Below are 13,684 nucleotides of genomic sequence, written 5' to 3' on the forward strand. Positions count from 1 at the left end.
GACGCTGGCTACTGCAACTGAATCTTGAAGAATAAACAACAACAAAGAATCAGATTCAGGACATCACAAACTAATCGGTCAAATAAATTCCCATTAATCTCGTAGACAGAGTTAGACAGCAGCGTTTCCAAATCAAAACTGTCAGTTATATTCGCATTAATACAATAATCTGTATTAAGGAAAAAAACAGAAACAACAGATTATTTATGGTTGATTTTAAAAGCACATATACAAAATATAATAGATGTTTCCAGGTTTAAGCAAAGTCGGTACATGTTGAAGTGTGTGATCACTGACTACAGGTACAAAATTGACAGTTAAAGTCAGATATATTTTAAAGGTTCAGTATGTACAATTTAGTGACATCTAGTGGTAGCCTTCAGTTGTCATAAAAACTCAAAATGTGTTTAGTGTGGACCACTGTGAAAAACATGTCGACCTCCATAGAGAGGACACACTCCCGAAAGTAAATTAAAAGAATTTAAATATAAAGGGCTGATTCATGGTTAAAGAAAAGAACACAGTGGTGAAAACATTGCTCGGATTATGTTATATTGAATTTTTGCCTATAGATCACTTTCACCTAAATCTTAAACACTGAACATTTAAGACCTTGCTCCTTAATGTGAAGGAACACAATGTTTTAAGTTGTTTATTCTAAATGTTATATGTTGCACAGTTTGTGTTTCTCCTGACAAACCTGACAGAACTGAAAATAGAATTTGCGAACAATCAGCATAGTGATTCAAAAATAATCAAAAAATAAACTGTACACTATAGTACATGAGCCCTTTACGAAGCCTTCACACTTTTTAAATCAAGGCAAGACATGAAAATAAAAACAAAAAGCAGTCCCTTCTCCAAATCTTTTGCCTGTTATCTAACAGCTGGTGCGTTCCGTTAGCGGTGGATTCTCTGGCACGTAATGAGGTATTCTGGAAAAGCCTGCGTATCGTTGAAGATGACAAACATCGTCGGCTTGGTGATGTCGTCGGTGACGCTGTCGTATCTGAGGGGAATATCGTCGCTCTCCTTCAACGGGGCGGTCTTCATTGAATGGCAACCTTTAGTGAAGTCTCCAGTTAGAACCTTCGACACGAAAATAAACTTGTGTCCGTCTGCGTTTGGGGGTGAATACTGATCCTGAACCGACAGGGCAGAGTTGACAGCAAAATACACCCCCTGACCGTAGACTGTGGCTGTGAGAAGAAACCAGGATGTCAGAGATTGATAACATACATACATGAGACAAACTGTGTCAGAAAGCGGAACAGAGTTATTAAAAAAATTAAAAGTACCATTCTTTCCACAGAAGCTTCTGTTGAATCCATGAACACATATCTCCTTCACGCTCTTCTCATTTGTGCCGTGGTAAAGAGTCCGTTCTACTTCTGGGTAAGTGGCACGCTGCACTATGCTCGCCTTCTTTAACTTGAACTGATTGTACAGCAGTCGATTCATGAGCTTTTCCACCTGGAGAGGAAAAGAACATCCATGTTATTATATTAGTGACACACCTCATCATTTGTTTGTTTTTCTTTTTCTTACCTGTATGATTCTGATCTTGCTATGGTATTCCTGGATGGTCTCATAGAAATTCTTCACCACATTCTGAAATTCATCCGAATCCTCACTGACTTTGGTGGCTTCAGGCATGTTTGACAGCAGGGAGTATTCCTCTTCTGTAACAAAGATTCCATGTTTAAATAGATTTTGTTTCTCCCCCCCCCTTACATCATTTATAGGTAGAGACAAGATTATCAGACAGATTGTATGTTAGTATGTCAATGAACAGTACTGCTATTTAGATAAGTAATAATCATAACTACACTGTAAATTAAAACTTAGCTGAATTCAAGCTAAAGCAATGAAATTACCTTATATAGGCGAACAAAAGGTTATGTTGTAATTTAAACTTTTCAATTCAATTCAAGAACTTTATCATCATTTTTAACCAAACAGTAAAACTGTTCAGTGTAGAATGAAATTGTGTTTCTCCAGAGCAGTGCAATTTAAATAGCGTCTTAAAAACAACGTGTCCCGGTTGTTGTTAGTTGTTCAGCAGAGCTGCTACTGCCAGCGTTATGTTTGTACATAGGGTTTAACTTGAAAATGGCCATAAATGTGTGTGTGTGAGAGACAGAGACAGACAGACCAAGAGAGAGAGACAGAGAGAGACTACTGCCCATCACCAAGTGTGTTTACTACAGCCTTTCTGATGATAAATACTAGTATTTCCTAGTATAAAAGTAGTCCTGTGTACTCAAATAAATACCAGTACTATACAGTATGAAGCTGAAGGTAGAAGCATGGTATCACTATTTGCTAGCTTATATTTTGTCAGTTGCGGGGCACCATTTAGAGAAGCATCATTCTGCAGAATACTGAAAGCACTAGACAACTTAAGTTCCATTTACCTGGTATTTCCTCTTGCAAATCCCCCAAATCGAGAAGTTTCCGGGAGATTTTAGCAGTTTTCTCCGAAGCTACGTTGCATTCCGTCATCTTTTCAAAGTTGATAACGTGGGGCTGATTGTCCAGTAAGATGTCAAGCTTCTTCAGCTTCATCCTCCAGGCGTTCTCGATGAATACTATGGCATCAGGTGAGTATGGAGTTGTGTCTGAGGAGGCTTGATCATGTACCACCCACTGCACAGTCCTCAGGATTTCCTGCCTGGATACAGAATTCTCGAGTTTTTCCAGCAGCAGCTTCACATCCCACACTGCACCCGGGTGAAAGTGCTTGAATCCAGAAATGGTGATTATGGTCCCCTGAACTTGAATATCGACTGAATGCTTCCTCTGGATCATCTCCAAACACTTCATGTGGTACTCAGACATTTTCCTCACACTCTTGTGCTCAATTTTCTCCTCCAACTGCTTCTGAGAGACCTTCTTCCCAAAGGCGATTTCCACTCGAGTCAGATCAGACATATAACCTGCAAAAACAACTAACTGGATGGTGTTGGCTGCCTTGATGGTTTCCTGTAAAGAAACATTGATGTCCTTCTTCTGCTTATTCACTCTGGGTCGGGGGCTCTTATCAGCAGCACTCGAAAACGCTTCATGGTCGATCATGTTCCTGGACAGCTCCAAGGCTTTTTGCAGCTGTTCCTCCTCATCCTCCAGGGACCACTGACTTGACTCCATTGAGTACTGGATAGCTAAGGACAGCTGGGCTTCCTCTTTCAGATTACGATAATGACCCTGGGCACTCGCAGAGTTCCCTTCTGCTGAGGACTGGGAACCATCCAAGGCCATCACATCAGAGTTCTGGTCTACCAGGCTAATCGGCTCCTCTGCTGTGTACAGGTCTACGTTATCCATGTCATCGGCTTGGTCTGAAGTGTACAAATTCTCTTCAACTCTTCCATCAATGGCAGAGACGATTTTCTTTGCCTCCTCTAAAAGGCCTACAAAGAAGCAACCAGATTGCTTGAAACTGCACAGCAATATGAGAAGTTATATAATAAAAGATAAACGTTACCTTTGTCTATAGCTTCATTTTCATCAGTTTGCATTGAATCTGCTGGTAACTCCTGTGCAGGAACATCCACAGACAGTCTCTGAAAGTTTCTGTGCGACAACATCTGCCATGCAGCTTCAAAAAAGCTCTGGAATAAAAAAAACTCCTGTGAATACTGCAGAAAAACCTGAATAACTTAAATGTTTCTGATTCTGACTTAATGTTGCACATGTTATATATATATATATATATATATACATAAGGGGGGGGGGGGGAGTGCTGCATTTTGGCATCATGGAGAATAATTGAACTGAATAATGGAAGAATTTGGTATTTGTGCAAAAGGTCATCTGCTCAAAAAATATTTGATGAAACAAGGTGTTCATAGGTTGCAATATAAGTTTCGTCTATAGCAATATAACACATGTTTGATGCACATCCATCAGTGAGAGATGTAACAAAGTACATTTTCTTCTTTACTGAACTTAAATAAATTTTTCATGTATCTGCAGCAGCAGCACTCACTGGTGAGGATACACCGCCACTACTCATAGGCCATAATGATGTAATAGACCATTGCATTATGGAATAGGATACACTCATCAAATACTTCTACAACTTTAAGTTTATTTAAAATCAACTGTTTACTTTTACTTTAGAAGAAAAGTTAATGTGAGTAATTCACTTTTACTTTAGTATTTTTACTCTAGGGCATTTCTGTCTAGTTATTTGTACTATTACTCAAGTACAACTTTACAGTACTTCCGTACTGATATTGATACAATTCTTATGCATTGTTCAAGCACAGTGAGGATGCATTGATTCAGACATTTGTATTTAAATAGAGCTCGATCTGTGCAAATCTTGGGGCCTATGTTGATTTTAGGGGGTAAAAAACTACAGGGATATATCAGTATGTATCAGTTTAATCAGTTCATATAGGCTGTAAGTCCATCAATAGTATGTGTTTTTATTTCCATTGTTTAGAAACTATTTTTGGAAATAAGCTGGTAGCTCCATTTGGTAGAAACTAGGGTTGGGCAGCAGAACAATATCAATAATTATCATAATATAATATATAACAAAAGTATTGATGTATTGCTTATGCACTGTCGAATCACAGTGATACGGTTTAATAAATCAATGATCTACCTCAGATTTTTATTTGCTGTTTATCTTATCTGGTTTTGTTTAAAACCATACAAAATTCAATCTTTAAACTTAAAAGAAATAATAAAGTGATATGTATTGTGAAAACTAGGAAATGTGAATGAATATAGCTGCATTTCATAGCTTCAAAAACACAGGAGAAACTCTAGCTCTGTTGCATCATTATATTACCTGGCACGGCAGGTGCTCCCAGGGCGTGAACTGCAGGCTGATGTACACTTCAAACTTTGACTCCATTTCACTCAGAAGGCTCTTACACTCTGCTTCCTGTAAAAACCTGGTCACTCCTGGAGCCTTTATTGTGATGGTTTTGGTACAGATGGAGGAGACCACGCCTCTCAACACCTCCTCAGCCATTTGGCAAGTGACGGCAGGGCCATGGATCTGTCAGGTATGAAACAGAAACTGTTTTAAAAATGCAAGAAGCTTAAGACGATTCAAACCAAATAAATATTCAATCACCAATGATATTAACACAACTGGCGTCTAAAATCTCTGCTGACACATGTAAGGGTTTTGCTGATAGGCAATAGAATGTGGGATCGCCGCTAGTCAGAGCGATCAGCAATTGATGATGGCTAAGCCAATATCAAGACTATATTTTTCTCATTTTCTCATTCCAATTTTGAATTATTAGGAGTGTCTATAATTAAATTAATTTTATGTTGAATTAACTACTCAGTAATTAAGTAATATTTACTACTAAGTAAGTAAATGTTAATGTTGTAATTATACTGATGAACAACATACCTTTAAACCACAGATGTCATCTGCCTCTAGTGGAAAAATAGAAACTTGGTCCATGTCAGCCAGCAGCTGATGACAATGGTTCTGGATATATTTCAGTGCACCTGGCTCCATAGTGATCACAGTCTCCCTTTCAATCGGCGTGGAAAGAAATTTCAGGATTGCAGTTCGCTTCTCGCTCTCCATCTCTTTCAGAGTCAACACATCAATGTTCCCTCCTCGCTCTGACGCCTTAACAGAGGAGAAATCCAGGGCCTGCAGGAACTCAGACCACTCTCTGCAATATAACATGGATTCATATTCCTTATCCAACGGTATGCTGAAGTGACACATCTGAGACGTTAAAAAGCTGAACGCCTGGTGAGCCGAGTTCTGGGACAGCGATGTGACCACAACTTCACAATCTGATACAGAGTAAATAGTAGGTGACGCGGTTTGATTCATGGTTTGCTGTAGTCTGTCTTTTACTTCTTTTCTTTCAAGGAACTGAGCCTTTTCTGGCTCGAGGGTGAAATGAGTTTTAACCATATTGCCAAGAAAGTCCATAATGGTTTGTTTTATCTGCTTCAACTTCTGTTTGTCACTTCCTTCAATGAGCAGGCCGTCATCTTTTACTTCGATGGCGAAATCTGGGTGAGCCTTGACAATATCCTGTGAAAGGGGGCTAAGTTGAAACAAAGCTAATTTCACTGGGTCAGCAATAGCAATATGGCTGAATTGTTTAACCACGCCCTTAGCTGGTTCCTTCACCCTCGCAGCGAGAGGCTCAGAGGTTGTCTGAGAAGAGGACTGACTGTCATCGTTGGTCTGCATCTGAATATCACCCAGATCCTCAGAGTTTCTGTTAGTTATATCTTGGCTTCCACTTCCAGAGTTCTGTGATGTTGTTTCTGTCGGTTGAAGAAAGTCAAAGTACGGCTTCACGAGGAGTTCAGCACCGTCCAGTTTGTGTTGTTGATTCAGGACAGGGCCTAAAGCTGTGACAAGAAATACAGTTTGTTTGTTGAGGAAACTGCAACAGCATGAGCTTTAACGGTCCAAACACTTACATTCATGGTGGACAAAAGAAACCTTTGCTGTCCCCTCTGATAGCATGGTGACGTCCTTCACCCTCTGATCGCCACCTCGCGTGCTCTCAAAGTAAAGCATGAGCAGCTCTTGAGTGGTGCCAGGGTTAAGCTTCTCCACTAAAACAGAGTCTGTTTGCTCAGTCTGTTCAAGTGTTACTTTGGCCCCTTCCAGTGTCCTCCTGGAGACCTTCGCACAGAGGGTTTGGAAATCTGTGCAGTAAAAATATATACATGAAAATGACAATAAGAACATTTGGACAGATTTAAAAAAACATCATTTTGGAAAAAAAGAACTGGGCGTTTTATAGACCTTCTGACAAGGGTTGGTTGAGTTGAATGAGGACAACATCCCTCCCCGATGAGGGATACAGGTGGTAGTCATTCGCATTCAACCCCATCTTGTTCTCCACAAAGAGTTCTATCATCTCAATGCTGGTGTTGGGGTTGGTCCCCCGCAGCAACAGTCTGCATTGGTCCTTTGAGGCAGGCTTTCTCACGCTCAGCTTAACATTATGCAGAACATGGTGCCCTTTGGACAGCACTTGGGCTGCAGCTGTCAACATGATCAGAACAGAAATTAGAGAATTAGCATTCAGCATATTAATGACACACTAGAATGGCACTCAGTCGAGTGCATACCTCCACTGAGGCAGTCCCCTGAAATTCAATTAAGCTGCATACATACAAGTCCCCAAAATATACTTTTTTTTTTCATTTATAGCTCTGAATGTTTCCTTTTACTGCTCTACTGTTGTGTCGTGCCCCTCCTTCCTACTCACAATGGATTGGACACATCATACTGTGTATGAATTTAGAGAAAATCCGCTTCACTACCCTGGATCAGAGAAACAATTTGAGAAACCCACTACGGTTATTTCTAATAAGCTACCTTTTCTATTCAGTTTTTTCCTTGTTTTATTTATGTTCATTTGTTCATTTATTCATTGATACTTCATACTCATTATTTTCTAACTAATCTTTTTTATGTTGCCACTAGGGTAATTGCTTTTTTGTCTAGAATTTGAACTTGTTTATCCAGAGCCTAGGAAGTTGTGGTTGTTTGAATGTGTGCTTGTTCTTTGTTAAACTTGTGGACATACATGACATGTGAGTATTGTTCGATTAACAAAATCATTTTCCCTGAACAGATTGTTTTTATACACTGTTGACAATCAATTAAAAAAGATCTTGAGAAATTCACAAAAATGTCAATAAGAATGCCCTATCTTGTCCTATATGCCCTATATTGCGCTGGATAGTTACTACATCCATTCATACAGTTGCTGTTACTTCAGCTATTACTTCATATATGATTTTGTTTCCACGAAATTTGGATAAAGCACGTGAAAATTTTGACAGCAGCTCCTTCCAAAGGCAAACAAATCACAAAAATACACGTCCTTGATGAATATACGTTTTCTACTTGCCTTCCGCATCTTCAAACACCAATATGGCACGGTCGCCCTTTTTTTCAATGGAGACGAGTGGGCCTCCCCCAGAGCGGCGCTTATTCTCAAAGTACAGATACAGCAGCTCCTCATCGACTCCCTCAGGCAGCAGCAGCACCTCCACCGTCCTCTCCTCCAGGCTTTCAACTGGCATCCTGAAAAATACACAAACGCAAAAATCGCTCTCAATCAGTCAGTGTTCCAGTTCATTGTTTTCTAAATGTGAAATGTTTGATCCATTTATTCCATAACGTAAATGAATTAGTTTCTCATATAACAATGTGTCAAAAACATTAATTACAAGACAATTTATAGGATTTATGTTGTGTAAAACATGAAAAATATTACTTAATAATACAACCACAGGCTTTCCTTTTTCAATGTTTTTTTTTAAATACTTTGATTATAAATATACTTTTTGTGCAACTAAATGTTAACATTTAGTTACTTCCACACAAAAGTAAAAACTTTTTGTGCTATCCGCAAGCAATGAAACAGAAAATAGCAGTTGGTTGATTTAATCTGAATTTATGCAGATTTATTTTAACAACCCATTAAACTTTAAAAATATAAGTCCAATCCTTTAACATAAGGGGAAAAAGCCCATTATGTTCCATTGTGTTCTCTTGTTAAGAAACAGTCCAAGTCTGAGCCTATCAGTGTTTTTACATGTGCAGGAGTTTCCTGTAGCAAGTTATTTCCATTATGTGACTTCACTGAGCCTAATGTTGATATCCTGGATAACCTGTAACATGAAGTAATCAGTCTTTATTTATATAGTGCTTGTCTAGTTTTGATGACCACTCACTGTTTTTGCCAACCAACCATTCACACACACATCCATTAAGTGTGTCTATGTGAAGCACTTCCTCTCTGAGAAGGGCAGTTTTTGGGGTTCGGTATCTTGCTCAAGGACACTTCAGAATGCGAAATGGGGAAGACTGGGATCGAACCACTGACCTAACGGCTGTTTAGTGGACGACCGGCCGCTCAATCCACCTGAAGCTGGTCATCAACTGGCTGAGTTTTCCTATCTGGTTCTAAGTGTGTTCATGTGGAAACAGCGGATGTACCTTGTACCCTAATTTACATGGTACATCACAAAAGAACAAGGAGTAAGATGCAAACAATATGATCACAGAACTGTCCAAGGAGGAACAAAATAAGACAGGCGACACGGTGGTACAGTGGTTAGCACTGTTGCCTCACAGCAATGGGATTTAATTTGAGGGCCACCTGAGAGCTTATGCAGTATAGTGTAGGTCCTCAGGTGTGAATGTGAGTGTGAATGGTTGTTTGTCTCTGTATCTTGGCCCTGTGAAGGACTAGAGACCTGTCCAGGAAGTACCCAGCCTCTAACCCATGGAGTCATTTTTGTCTGATGACTAAGCTATTATGTCCATGTGATAGCAATAGTTAAGTAATGATAGACTGTTTATGCTGCCAAAGCAGACTGTGATCGTCTTTTATTAAACCTCCACTAACTGGAGACCGTCTTTTCTTATGTTGTTTTTCCATTAAGCCTCATTTGTATCCTATCAGAGTTGCTGTCTGATGAGGTCAAAGTCAATGAGATGTTCATTAATAATCATGGCAAATAATTAACAGTGTGTGTGGATCATCTTCTCTAATGGAGAACATGAGAGGGTTTGGTTATTTCCAATCATCATCACTGAGTCTCTTCATATAATTGTAAAATGTTGTGATCGAATACGAGAGTAAAAACATCACTGTCAGTTTGTTTGAAGCTCTGTTTTAAAATGGACGATTCCACTCATTGCTAAAAATATCTACTGCTCTTTATTTATTGTCACTTTAACTCTATTGTCCCTTCACAGTAAAGGAAGCAGATTTTAATAATAAACTGGATGTGGTGTCTGATTAATCATGTCCGTCAGTATTCAACCAATCATTGCTCTAACTTATTTACCTCAACATTTTGGTTTCTGTGCATTGATCAAAAAATCTGTCTGTCTGTGCCACACATATCTAGCAAACTGTTCATCTAATGGGCTTCACGCTTTGGGTTTGTATTACCCGAGGAAGAGCAGAGCTGAGTATGTTGTGGACACACTATACGCTGACTATTAATAAATTGTGAATAAAATTACCACCAGCGCTCTGGGGCAGTCAGTGGGGGTGGGACACAGTGTGTCCAGTTTGACAATTTGTCCTCAAAGTAAAATGTTTATTTTGTTGCTGCAGTGCTTTACATTGCGCTGAATTACAACAAATTTTACTTACTTTGAAATAAAAATTGTGAACTTTGGTCTGAAGACTGTGTCGTGAACAGAAATGAGATAGATGGCAAATAAAACATGTAGAATGAAAGGAACGATTTCTAACTTAGCACCATAGACTGTTTCTCTTCACACATCGTCCAGCACACAAACAATGAAAAGGGACAATAAATGAATAAGTAGCTCCAGAGAATTAACACAGGAGGACAAGACAACCACACTACACTGCTCTGGCTATTACATTATATCAACATGTTCTTATTTAAAGGTCCAGTGTGTAAGATTTAGGTGAGAGGGAACTAATAGCAGAAATGTAATGTAGAATAATCCTCATGATGTTCTCACTCGTACGTTTCATCTAAATTGTATGAACTGTACTTTTCTTTACCCCAGAAAAGACTCTTTATATTCAAATACTTTATATTTACATCGAGGGGACCCTCTCTACGGAGGCCGCCATGTTTTTTTACATCAGTCCTTTTGAGTTTTTATGACAACTGAAGCTGCCACAGGTTCTTTTTCATGTTTGGAAGGAGAGGGTGAGGTGAGGGGTGTTCAGCTGCAACATGCAACTTCAACACTAGATATCAATAAATTCTACACACTGTACCTTCAACTGGGTGATGTCAACTAATACACATCTTTGATCACACACCCAGGTGTTCAGGATTTCTTGTGTCCAGGATATGGCGTCTACAGACATGCAAAAAAAAAAAAAACCCAACCTGCATACTCCACATATCTGATCCCAGCCAGGATACCAGCAGAGTACTCTGTAATGACACTTACTGTACACAATAGATACTCTCACTGAGTATGTCTTACAGTAGTAATATTCTGCTCATGTAAACTTTAAGCCACACATGTGAGTGGAGACAGTAAAGTGTGCTCGTCGTGGTTATGGCCTACACAGCAGCAGCAGCAGCAGCAGCAGCAGTAGTAGTAGTAGTAGTAGTAGTAGTAGTAGTAGTAGTGTTGCTACCTGGCAAGATGCTCGGCTACTGTGGGTTTGGACCAAACTCCCTTGAGGAAATGTCGATGCTAACAGTTTGTTGTTAGCTTTACTGCGCAGTTTCGCACAAGTTCACGTCGGGCTCAGCGCTGTCACTTCAAGCAGAAAGTGAAACCAAAGAGCCACAGACGCCGGAGCGGAGAGACAGTCGTGTGTGTCTCCTCAGGATAGAAGCAGGAGAGTGAAGGAGACGTGTCTGAACTCACCTGTGCTACAAAACACACATCGGCTCGCGGACTCGTCACTTCAGAAGGTTCGTCTGCAGACTCACGACTTCCTGGTTCGGCTGCGCGTTCACGGTCGTGCCGTGTTCTGCCTGCGCGCCGAGATGCGGGAGCGCGCACAGCTCCAACGGAATGACGCCGTCATGCGTAATCATCTCTATGGCAACGCCCCGCTTAAAAACGATGGAGTCTCGTCTGTTGTTGTTTTTAATGATGATAAATGATCCGATGACTGTTTTTCACGATCGTTAGGAGTCAGTGATTCATTAGACTCTGCTGAAGAAGCGTTCCCCTGTGATCGGTCTGATCAGTCAATATTTGTGAGTTCGTAGGTGTTGATGTGGAAAAATCCCAAACTGGCTAAACTCAATCAAATAAAGTCTGAGCTGATGTTCTCTTTTCACACACACGTGGGTTATATATCTGTAGAAATAGAGTTGTGTTGTGATGCATTATCTGTGGTATCTGTATTTGATGTGTATTTCAATCATTTGCATCCATTCTTTTCTCTGGCTATAGTGTTGGATGTGTGAAATTATTAATATTAGTCTGTCACTTTCAGAGGGGATGCATTATATATTTACATATATAACGCAATAGACTATTTTGCAGAATAACTATTTATCTGATATCTGATCTGAAATTTGTACATGACTTTAAGGCAGCAGAAGTAAAGCTGGAGCTAATTTGAATTATTTTATTTTAATGGATTTATGAAATCTTTACCTACAGTGGCACAATACATCATCATTTATTTGTTGATTGTATTTTGTTTTGTTCATCTGAATAGAATGAAAAGCACAATTAAGTAGAAGTCAAGACTAAGTACCATGGAATTGTACTGTAGTACAGTAATAGGCACATGTACGGCTTTCTTCTGAATGAGAAATATAGATATAGACATTATTCCAGTAATGGGACGTAAATTAATTTAAAACTTTGATACTTAAATAAAAACTTCTAAAAGTCTTTTTTCACTGCAGGCATTGTGACGTGTCACCATAAGAAAACACAGATTAACATTGACAAACTCTGTTCTGTTCAAGAGTCACAGTAATTAATTTAATTATTTACAACTGGGATATGTCAATGTCTGCCATGAAAACTGACATATTAGTGTCAAAATATACTTAAAATATGCTTTTCAACATTTAAAACTACTTACTGCACAGTATTCCATTTCAGTATAATGATATATTTTTGGATTATAATTAGAGATGTAAATGTGTTAAATGCAACAGCTGGTGAAGCTGGAGCAAATGAGAACGGTGAATTTCCTCCCTGGGATAAATAAAATATTAACCTGCATTTCAACAATCCATCATAATTAAGCTGTGGATTATATTTAGTTTTGTTGATCTGAATGTACAAAATAGTGGCAAAAGTTATCAATTGATACTGATATACTAAATTATATTAGTTGGAAAAATCTCACCATAGAATCTGTTTAATAGCTCTGTTGGAGTTGGCCTGCCTGCACCCTTCCTTCCTTCCTTCCTTGCTTTGTTTTGTTCTTTCTTCAAGATCACTTTTATTCTCAACTTTGAAAAGTTTTGAAGTATTTGTACTTGAGTATTTTTATGTCATGCGAGTACTACTATATATTAAGTAGAAACAAACAAGAAACATGATTAACTATCATTGCATAAAGTCTCCTACATATACAAAGATAATAAGGTGAGACTTAAGGGTTATTTGTGCATAAAGAGGTCTTAACTTTAGGAATAATCTAAGGATACTGTGTTAATAACAATTCTGTTTTTTTTAAATTACCATTAAGTACAATTCTTAATACAATACTTTTGCTAGTGCTAATATTTACTGTATTATCATTGTGGTATGAGGATCTAAGTACTTTTTATATCATTACTTATTAAACATGATCAGAATATATATATATATATATTTATAAACACTGTATGATGATGAAGCTTATAAAGTCTGGATGAAATCTGTGCTGTATAATAGATGAGATACAGGCAGAAGTGAATGAGGCTCTTTGGCACTGACATGCATTTTATGAGTCACATAAAAGTCGTCATTTGTAATGATAGGTTGAAACTTATCTGATTTAAAGTGTGAGTACAATGGTGTCAGCACAGGCAGCATGATCTTAATGCTATCATAACTCTGCATGAGTGCTATATATAATGAGTGTATCATAAACACGCTCAGACTGAATGAGACCCTATTGGCTGTGATGGAAAGTATCACTCAAAATGACTCATAAACCATACATGGCATCATTTATGTGCGATGCAGAGCCTCCAGTAAATCAAATGCTTTTAAAGTGTGTATGTGCAACTG

At 38.7% G+C, this 13,684-nt stretch overlaps 1 protein-coding gene across 2 annotated transcripts; it reads right to left on the reverse strand.

The window, feature by feature from the left end:
* Positions 1 to 200: 200 nt before the first annotated feature.
* parp10 (poly(ADP-ribose) polymerase family member 10) lies at positions 201 to 11,536 on the reverse strand. Of its 2 annotated transcripts, none has more exons than XM_069516301.1 (11): positions 11,360 to 11,536; positions 7,881 to 8,056; positions 6,764 to 7,006; positions 6,433 to 6,663; positions 5,387 to 6,360; positions 4,808 to 5,020; positions 3,488 to 3,614; positions 2,418 to 3,413; positions 1,549 to 1,682; positions 1,299 to 1,473; positions 201 to 1,199 (listed from the first exon to the last, which is right to left on the reverse strand). In XM_069516301.1, the coding sequence occupies exons 2-11, from the start codon at positions 8,053 to 8,055 to the stop codon at positions 901 to 903; spliced, it is 3,567 nt and encodes a 1,188-aa protein (XP_069372402.1). In that variant the 5' UTR covers position 8,056; positions 11,360 to 11,536; the 3' UTR covers positions 201 to 900. The 2 variants fall into 2 exon arrangements, with proteins under 2 accessions (XP_069372402.1, XP_069372403.1); XM_069516302.1 differs by lacking the exon at positions 11,360 to 11,536 and adding an exon at positions 11,124 to 11,347.
* Between the last annotated feature and the right edge of the window lie 2,148 nt (positions 11,537 to 13,684).

Source organism: Paralichthys olivaceus, chromosome 20 (assembly GCF_024713975.1).
Source record: "Paralichthys olivaceus isolate ysfri-2021 chromosome 20, ASM2471397v2, whole genome shotgun sequence".
In the NCBI taxonomy this organism is placed as follows: Eukaryota; Metazoa; Chordata; class Actinopteri; order Pleuronectiformes; family Paralichthyidae; genus Paralichthys; species Paralichthys olivaceus.

Coding starts and splice junctions, on each gene's coding strand:
- parp10 (XM_069516301.1), bottom strand. CDS start 8,055: ATGCCAGTTGAAAGCCTGGAGGAGAGGACGGTGGAGGTGCTGCTGCTG. Junction 6,664..6,763: donor CAACCAACCCTTGTCAGAAG/GTCTATAAAACG, acceptor TTTACTGCACAG/ATTTCCAAACCCTCTGTGCG. Junction 3,615..4,807: donor GGGAGCACCTGCCGTGCCAG/GTAATATAATGA, acceptor TTTTTATTCCAG/AGCTTTTTTGAAGCTGCATG.